At 39.2% G+C, this 9838-nt stretch overlaps 1 protein-coding gene across 1 annotated transcript; it reads right to left on the bottom strand.

Moving 5' to 3' along the window:
* Window positions 1-3141: 3141 nt before the first annotated feature.
* LOC135209512 (curved DNA-binding protein-like) lies at window positions 3142-3477 on the bottom strand. The gene has a single exon (XM_064242165.1). It carries the CDS (start codon window positions 3475-3477, stop codon window positions 3142-3144), a length of 336 nt encoding a protein of 111 aa, XP_064098235.1.
* Window positions 3478-9838: the final 6361 nt, after the last annotated feature.

Here is a 9838-nt window from a genome sequence, read left to right as displayed (position 1 = left end):
GAACTTCACGGGTTTTTACGCCGCGCCCAGAGGTTCCAGTAGTTAAATGCAAGCAATGGAGCCATTATGCATTGCTAAACCAATATTTTGCATATATCGAAGGCTTGAACTTACAGGATTTTACGCGCGCCAGAGGTTGCCACAGTAGTATAATGCAAGCAATGAGCCATTATGCATTGCATAAACCATATTTTGCATATATAGAAGGCATTGAACTTACGGGTTTTTACGCCGCGCCAGAGGTTGCCACAGTAGTATATGCAAGTAATGGAGCCATTATGCATTGCATAAACCATATTTTGCATATATAGAAGGCATTGAACTTACGGGTTTTTACGCCGCGCCAGAGGTTGCCACGGTAGTATATGCAAGCAATGGAGCCATTATGCAATGCATAAACCATATTTTGCATATATAGAAGGCATTGAACTTACGGGTTTTTACGCCGCGCCAGAGGTTGCCACGGTAGTATATGCAAGCAATGGCCGCCATTATGCATTGCATAACCCATATTTTGGCATATATAGAAGGCATTGAACTTACGGGTTTTTACGCCGCGCCAGAGGTTGCCACAGTAGTATATGTAAGCAATGGAGCCATTATGCAATGCATAAACCATATTTTGCATATATAGAAGGCATTGAACTTACGGGTTTTTACGTCACGCCAGAGGTTGCCACGGTAGTATATGCAAGTAATGGAGCCATTATGCATTGCATAACCCATATTTTGCATATATAGAAGGCATTGAACTTACGGGTTTTTACGCCGCGCCAGAGGTTGCCACAGTAGTATATGCAAGTAATGGAGCCATTATGCATTGCATAAACCATATTTTGCATATATAGAAGGCATTGAACTTACGGGTTTTTACGCCGCGCCAGAGGTTGCCACAGTAGTATATGCAAGCAATGGAGCCATTATGCATTGCATAAACCATATTTTGCATATATAGAAGGCATTGAACTTACGGGTTTTTACGCCGCGCCAGAGGTTGCCACAGTAGTATATGCAAGTAATGGAGCCATTATGCATTGCATAAACCATATTTTGCATATATAGAAGGCATTGAACTTACGGGTTTTTACGCCGCGCCAGAGGTTGCCACAGTAGTATATGCAAGCAATGGAGCCATTATGCAATGCATAAACCATATTTTGCATATATAGAAGGCATTGAACTTACGGGTTTTTACGCCGCGCCAGAGGTTGCCACAGTAGTATATGCAAGTAATGGAGCCATTATGCATTGCATAAACCATATTTTGCATATATAGAAGGATTTGAACTTACGTGTTTTACGTCACGCCAGAGGTTGCCACAGTAGTATATGCAAGCAATGGAGCCATTATGCCTTGCATAAACCATATTTTGCATATATAGAAGGCATTGAACTTACGGGTTTTTACGCCGCGCCAGAGGTTGCCACAGTAGTATATGCAAGTAATGGAGCCATTATGCATTGCATAAACCATATTTTGCATATATAGAAAGCATTGAACTTACGGGTTTTTACGTCACGCCAGAGGTTGCCACAGTAGTATATGCAAGTAATGGAGCCATTATGCATTGCATAACCCATATTTTGCATAGCTCCGGGCTTTTTACGCCAAACGCCAGGGTTGCCACAGTAGTATAATGCAAGTAATGGGAGCCATTAGCAATGCATAAACCATATTGCATTATAGAAGGGCATTGACTTTACGGGTTTTTGCAAGCCAGAGGTTGCCACAGTAGTATGCAAGCAATGGAGACCCAATATAAACCAATTTTTGCATATTAGAACCATTGAACTTACGGATTTTTTACGCCGCGGCCAGAGGTGCCCCAGTATATTATGCAAGCAATGGAGGCATTATCCAAATTTGAACCATACATTATTGGGCAATATTATAAGAAGCTTGAACACTTACGGGTTTTTTTACCGCCACGCCCGAGGTTGCCACAGTAGTATATGCAAGTTAATGGAGCCATTATGCATTGCATAAACCATATTTTGCATATATAGAAGGCATTGAACTTACGGGTTTTTACGCCATGCCAGAGGTTGCCACAGTAGTATATGCAAGTAATGGAGCCATTATGCCTTGCATAACCCATATTTTGCATATATAGAAGGCATTGAACTTACGGGTTTTTACGCCACGCCAGAGGTTGCCACAGTAGTATATGCAAGTAATGGACAGCCATTATTGCCATTGCATAAAGGCCATATTTTTGCATGCATGCATAGGAAGGCATTGAACTTACAGGTTTTTACGCCGTGCCAGAGGTTGCCACAGTAGTATATGCAAGTAATGGAGCCATTATGCATTGCATAGCCCATATTTTGCATATATAGAAGGCATTGAACTTACGGGTTTTTACGCCGCGCCAGAGGTTGCCACAATAGTATATGCAGAAGATGGGATTTAACATGCAATACATAACCCAATTCACTTATGAAGTAGAAGGCATTAACTTAGGGTTTTGACGCCACACCAGTGGTTGCTTTCCACTAATAGGTGATTTGGTATCGATCCCTATTCCAGAGGTTATCATTTGACAGGAGAGGGGGTGCCCTGTGGCCCTCCGAACAGCTGTTGGCTCTCATCCTGAAAGCTTGTCCTCCAGCCTCCAAACAGCTGTTAGCTTGCATCCTGAGAGCTGGTCCTCCTTCCTCCAAATAACTGTTGGCTCTCATCCAGAGAGCTGTTCCTCCTTCCTTCGAATAACTGTTCGCTTTCATCCTGAGAGTTGGTCCTCCTGCCTTTGTCAGGAAGACGAGAGAATCGCCAGGGAAGCCTGTTGAAAAGACCGATCACAACGCTTGTCTTCACAACTACAAAGAAACAGCCCATGTGAAGGCTTTCGACTGGTCTCCAGTTGATGATGCTGCGTCATGCTCCAGAGGCAGTGTGATTTTCTTGACCCATTCGATGGTTTTGATTGCAGGATGGGTGTGTAGGAGGTGGGGGGACCTCCCGTTGCTGGTTGCTGCCGGGGGGAGCAGCAGTGAACACCCATCTTGCAGTCAATCCATCGAATGGGCCAAGAAGATCGCAATGCCTCTGGAACACGATGCAGCAGCATCACCTGGTGACAAGTCAAAATCCTTCACAATTTTGGTTAATCACAGGCTGTTTCTTCTGTTTGTTCCTTCCTAGTTTCCTTTAGTTTTCGGCCTCTTCGTTGCCCTTCCAGGTTTCTTCTTTACTTTCATTGCCTTCTGAGGATCTTGAAACACTTCAGCTGCCAGGTCCTTGATGAACTCCCTGACTGCGTTGTATTCTCCTCTTTCATCAGTATTGTATAGGAGATCATTAGCATAGTTGACCTTCTGCATGATATCCATTCTGCGATGTCGCTCTTCTTCAGATCCTTGGCAGTTATCAGGGTTGAACTTCAGTGCCCGCTTCCTATAGGCCCACTTTATTGCCTTCAAATTAGCATCCTCTGCAATACCTAGGATGTAGTATGGGCAGCCATGACGTTGCATTCTTTGTAGGGTTTTGGCAGCTGCAACCAAATCTTCTTGATCTTCTAATTTCTCAAGCTGCATCATAGCTTCCCTGTGTTTGCCAAGCAACAAGAGGCATAATCCCAGTCTTAGCCTGATCGTCGTCTATATCCAATACTCTGAGGAAACATTCACTTGCTTCTTCCAGCCGTCCAAGTTTACAGAACATGTTTCCTTTTACCTTGTTTTCTTCAGCCAAAGCATTATTCTTATTCTTTTCATTCGTCATACAATTGTTTATCACGGATACTAGTCGTTCTTGTTCCTCTAATGTCGCATTCATTTTTTCATCCTCCTGTTGAAGCGACTGATCTGTGGTTTCCTGGATATGGACCTTCTTCTGATCGCCTAGATTCTTTTGAGTCTGATTACTGTGATTTTTCTCTAGGTCATGATTTCTTTCTAGAGCAGACACTTCTCGCTGTGAGGCTTGCAATCTCTCCTCGAGATGTGTCGTCGCCTGGAGCAGCTTTTTTCTGTCGGCTTCGTGGGTCTTCACCTTCTCTTCAAGGTATCCACAATAGAAATCATTGTCCACGGCTTGGTTCTGGAGTTCTTCCAGTTTTTCTCGATGGTTTTCACATTCTCTCTCCTTCCGTGCTAGCTGTTCGTATACAGTTTCAGCTTCCTTGGCTTTCTGGATTAATTCGTCCTCCAACTCTTCTATTTTCTTCTTCAGAAGTTTATTTTCTTCTTCAGCACAGTCGCGATTTTGACCACCAAGCTTTTCGATGTTATACTTTTCTTCCATGAAATCGTCGAGCAAATTTTGATTCCTTCTCATTTCAGCAGCTTCGTTAAAATTCATCTCTTCGAATTCATCTAGAAGGAAAAAGTACTCCTCCTTTGCGTCTTTCCATTCTTCCTTCAAAAGCGAGATCATTTCAGTGGCGCAATAAAGGTCGTCGTCGTTCTTGCGTGTGGTAGCATCTTGACCAATCTGGGGAGCCTTTTGGCCTTCAATGTACTGATGTACGCGGCCAAAAATTGCTCCCAGAACAAGAGCTACTGCGTGCTTACCAATAGATAATCCGAGGTTTCGGATCCAATTTCCATTTATTAAAGGTACCACTGATCCGGCAGGGATTAGAGCCAATAAGTTTTTCACAAAGTTAAATTTACCAAGTGCCAACATGGTTACCTTTCTTTCCACCCGATCAAAACGTTGGAATTAGAAAACGCCACTAGAATTCCGGGAATTCTCCAGATCCTCATTTTGGCTCCAAGGCCATTTTTCTTGCTTTGGGAGATTCGTCACGGAGCCTTCGGAAGGACTTGGAATAACTGAAGGCTTCTGAGGACTTCGACGGGGCCAAGTTAGAGAAGTATCGTTCTTTATAGTCAAGCGAGCACTGTAACTGTGAGTCAAAACTCAGGTTCAATATTAGAATAATTAAAGCTTGAAATTGCAAATGAATATATTTGTAATATTTTTGAGTTACGTATAATGCAAGGAGCTTACAAATTAAAATAAATAATAAATATCTACTCTGAAAAATATTGGTGTAATTCTTTTTCCTTCACTAAACTTATTACGCTCTCTTCCCACGACTCACTGCTTTTATTCCATCTCCCTAACTTCCTAAATCCCCAAATACATCATGGCGGACCCACAACCCCATTTGGGGATTTTACACATTATATTATTGTTATAATTCTTCTGCCGTAAGTCTAACCATTAACCACACATCATCCAATTTCTCTTCACCCTATTATATGATTCTCCCTCATCACGCTTGTCTAGTTAACTATTAAAGCTACAGTTTCACATTGCCACTTTCACTATAATATTCATTTTCGTTTCCTCCAAGGGGAGATGAAGAAAACTTTTCGAAAAACGTAACTCTGCCAGCCACCTTTGAACCTAAAAAGTATGACATTTTTAAAGAGACACATTGGATTTTTCTCATTTTTAAATTCTCCGTATTCTCGATTCCATCGCATCCTAAGTGATCAAAAGAGACAGGGTCGTTTTATCTAGGGCGATGTATATGAACAAAGGATGAAAAGGCTCCCTGAGACCCGGTTAACAGTGCAGCTTTTACCGTCTGGTTTCACAGGATTAAAAGAACCATAGATATAGAAGGGGGAGTAATGAATGATAAACGTGGGAAATGGGGGAAACGACGGAGAGTCATAAATGAACATTAGACTCACGAATGGTGAATGAAGGCTCAAGAACAGAGCAATGAAAGTGGTTGTGAGGAAAATATGGTTTAGATATTTAATGAAATTTGATGGGTCATAGAAGCTCCCCATTCGTGGAGTTGGTCACAAGACATTGGGTCAGTCAGTTTACCAGTATTTTGAGGAAAATAATGTCCAGTGGACCTAAAAAGATTCCTCTGGCAACATGCTAACCAAAACTGTTATGACATTTAGGCAGCAAAGAAGTATCGAATTACTGAGTCATTGGAACTGAATGATCTTTTAGTCATACACATAACTTCGGGGTTGTATTTTCGCATAACCAGGAACGTAGGCTTAACTGGGCATAATGCACCTTTAATGTATTTTAGTGCACCCTATATTACCACTATAGGCCCATACTGCGTTCTGAGCTGAACCAGAGTTTATGAGTGTGAGTGTGTGTGTGTGTGTCTGCGTTGTGTATATGTCATGTTTAAAATGTCTGTACGAAACCATTCAAATCGGAATTTTTTTCCTTAATGGCCCAGTGGTGTTGATGCTATCACACAGTTTGTGGAAAATGAAAATACCCTATAATTGCTCATTTGTCTGCCCCTGCTCCATTTCGAAAAATCACAAAACACGATTGTTTAATGATTGGCTCTAATTTTTCCCTTGCTGGAATTTGGGCCTCTGCCGATGAAAGGAAAAAGCAAACATTTTGTCAATGCATTTATGAGTTATATCTAGATACGTAGCGCGAGCAGAATGCCAGACTGATCAATCAATAGTTTGAATTCGCTTTTGTGAATTGGTTTGCTTTCATTTGAGGGCTGATGGAAGTGACAGCCGTGTAGTTTCTAACTAGGCTAATGCGTTGAACAAATAAAATAATAGGTTAGTGCCGTCAGTACACCTCGTGCGGTTCACTGTTGGCATTAATTAAGGTTCTTTGCAACGTTCCTTAGGCCCCTAGATGCAACCCCTTTCGTTCCTTTTACTGTACCGCCTTTCATATTCTCTTCCATCTTAAGTCCATCCTCTCCCAACAACTGATTACACCGTTCAAACCCTTTTACTGCCGATTTCCATTTCAGCGCTGAATAACCTCATAGGTCCCAGTGCTTGGCCTTTTGCCTAAATTCTGTATTCAGTTCAATTCAATTTTACGCTTAAAAGAAACAACATTTTTCCATATAATAGAGCAAATAATTATTTTAAAAAAATGAAACTGGCTGACTAACCAGAGCAAAAACGATATTGCATAGACAGATATAGTAGGAAGTTTAAAAATAGTATCAATGAACTTTATACTTGCAGTTAAGGTGAGAGAGAGAGAGAGAGAGAGAGAGAGAGAGAGAGAGAGAGAGAGAGAGAGAGAGAGAGAGAATCAATAGGCGGCATTTCCAATTGGTGCAACACCAAAGAGAAAATGTTTAAGGTAAATACCGGCGTCAGACAAACTTTTTAAGTCAATACTTTTTTCCATCCGGTTCCCTCGCCTATTTTTACGCGAGTTCCATTCAACTCCTAACTTTTACGTAGATCAGACACAGCGCAGTGGCTTTGGGTTTTCAGTTATTTAGAAAAATGTATGAAATACTGATTGAAAATAAGGGTTAATCACTACGGGATATTTTGTTTTTGCTTTTTTTATTTTCGTAAATGGAGAAGGAACTCGAAGATAGGACTAAGGCTAGGATTAAAGATCCTGGTACTAGGGTAGAGAGGAAAGAGGAGAGTAAGAAAAATGAGAATGGGTTCTTACAAAGAAAGGGGCGATAAAAGGGAGATAACAGAAACCAAACGCATGGATATAAGAAGAAACTATAACTGGTGATAACGATTTAAATCTCTGCCTTATTCCTCGAGTTCAGTGGAGTAACGTGGCAGAATGGCGAAGCTACTAGACCCATACGATAGATTCTTAGGCTTAGATAAACTTGCTTTCAATCTTTGGAGGTACTAGTCGATTAACCTTATGCCTTATTCTTGCCCACGACCGTACAACCAACGCTATCTTGAATTCAAGATGGCGTTGGTACAACACTAGAAAGAGGAAAGAGGGGAAAAAGGTTGTGGTTCAACCATGAAGGAAACAGCTGACTGTCTCTTAGAGGGCCATCATCTTTATGATATTTATAGTTTTTTGTTTATGTTTTTACGGTAATCCCCAACGGCCTTGTATTAAACACGTCGAAGTGGCTAATATGCAAAATATTTAGATATTCTGGCTTGAAGATTTTTTCATTTTACTGAGGACTACATAGCAGTACATTTCTCTCTCTCTCTCTCTCTCTCTCTCTCTCACACACACACACACACACACACACACAACACACATATATATATATATATATATATATATATATATATATATATATATATATTATATATATATATAGTATAAGTACGATAAAGATTTGCATAAACTAGCATCCCCCTCTTAAACACACGCTAACGTACCAATATTTATACGCTCAACAAACTCCCTCTGGCGACATAGAAATAGAGTCTAATATGGAGACCTCCCTCACCTAATGAAAATACTTACCACACTCGACAGAAATAATACTCCTAAGCCTATATTATACCCCTGCCCTACGTGGCTCTTTCCAGGGCTAAAGTTATTAGGCCCAGAGGCGGGTAAATTTCAGGCAGCATTGACTGCGCTCTCTCTCTCTCTCTCTCTCTCTCTCTCTCTCCGCCCACCCAACCAGATTGTTTACCTCCGTGCCTCCCTTGGCTGTAGAGATACAGTATAATGTTATTATTTCCTCTACTATGGGGCTTGTTTATGTGTCTAATCCGTCTTTCCATATATATATATACTTATAATTATATAGCTATCTCTATATATAGATTGATAGATAGATAGATAGATATATATTGTATATATATATATATATATATATATATATATATATAATATATAATATATATATATATGAGCGTGAAGGTGGACTATTAGAAACGTTGCAATTAATTTCAATTCTTTATTTCCTACGTTTCGTAATATCATTATTTCATCTTCAGGGAATCTGTTAAACAATAAATAAAATTACTTAAAAATTACTTTAAAAATTACTCTAAAATTCAACATTTATAAATTACAACACAATTAAAAAAAACATACAGAATTAATGAAATACAATTTGAGAGAAAGTTATTAGGTAAACAACAAGATCAAGAATACCAGATGGTTATTTGTCAAAAGGGTAAAATTAAAAGAGATAATCCAGGATTATCGGATATCACACGGTCACAAACCTAAACTAACCCTAACGGAAACTACAAAGTATCCTACAGTCCAAAACATGTAAAAACTGAATATATTAATTTTGTTGTTTATATTTATCTACAACTTTTTTCATTATGAGGACATCAAGTTTAAATAAACCAAGACTTTAATTTAGAACATTTCCATTATTGGACTTGATGAAACAAGATTCAATGATATTCCTTTTAACCGTCTCATTTACATGGGATTAAGGCTCTTGCTTGACTCCAGTTAATAGGATGATTTAAATCTCTCATATGTACGAATAATGCATTCGATATTTGCCCAGTTCTCACAGAATATTGGCGCTGTTTGAGACGTTGTTAAAGAGATTTACCGGTTTGTCCGTATTTGACTTTATCACACTTTTTGCTAGGAATTTCATATATACAGCCTGGAAGATCTTTGGGAGAATTTTTTATTACTAAACTCTTGACAATAATATTACTGAAATCAACATTTATGTTAAAAGCTTTAAAATTCTAGGAATATCTAAAAACCTTTCATCATGGGTAATTTTAGGATGTTATGTTTACTAAATTCAAGTTTGTCATTAGTTTATATATATACATACACACACACACACACACACACACACATATATATATATATATATATATATATATATATATATATATATATATATATATAAGTCATATCACATTACCGTGATTCATATACATATATCGAGCTACAAATGTCCTTTAATATCTAATTCGCTCTACCTCGGATTAATATATTTTCATATATGTTTAACCGAAGGGGAATTTATTCAGCGATAATAGAATTGCTGGCCGACAGGCACGAACCATCGACCTCTTCAATTCCCGGACTGGCAGTGAAGGGGTTGGCTAATGCGAATTAGATATTAAAGGACATTTGTAGCTCGATATATATATATATATATATATATATATATATATATATATA

The sequence above is a fragment of the Macrobrachium nipponense genome, chromosome 38 (assembly GCF_015104395.2).
Source record: "Macrobrachium nipponense isolate FS-2020 chromosome 38, ASM1510439v2, whole genome shotgun sequence".
Lineage (NCBI taxonomy): Eukaryota > Metazoa > Arthropoda > Malacostraca > Decapoda > Palaemonidae > Macrobrachium > Macrobrachium nipponense.
Note: the sequence above shows the minus strand (reverse complement) of the source record. Positions and strands in the feature narration are given on the sequence as shown.

Bases quoted from the DNA above. Each gene is read 5' to 3' on its own strand.
- LOC135209512 (XM_064242165.1), bottom strand. From the start codon at position 3,477: ATGCAACGTCATGGCTGCCCATACTACATCCTAGGTATTGCAGAGGAT.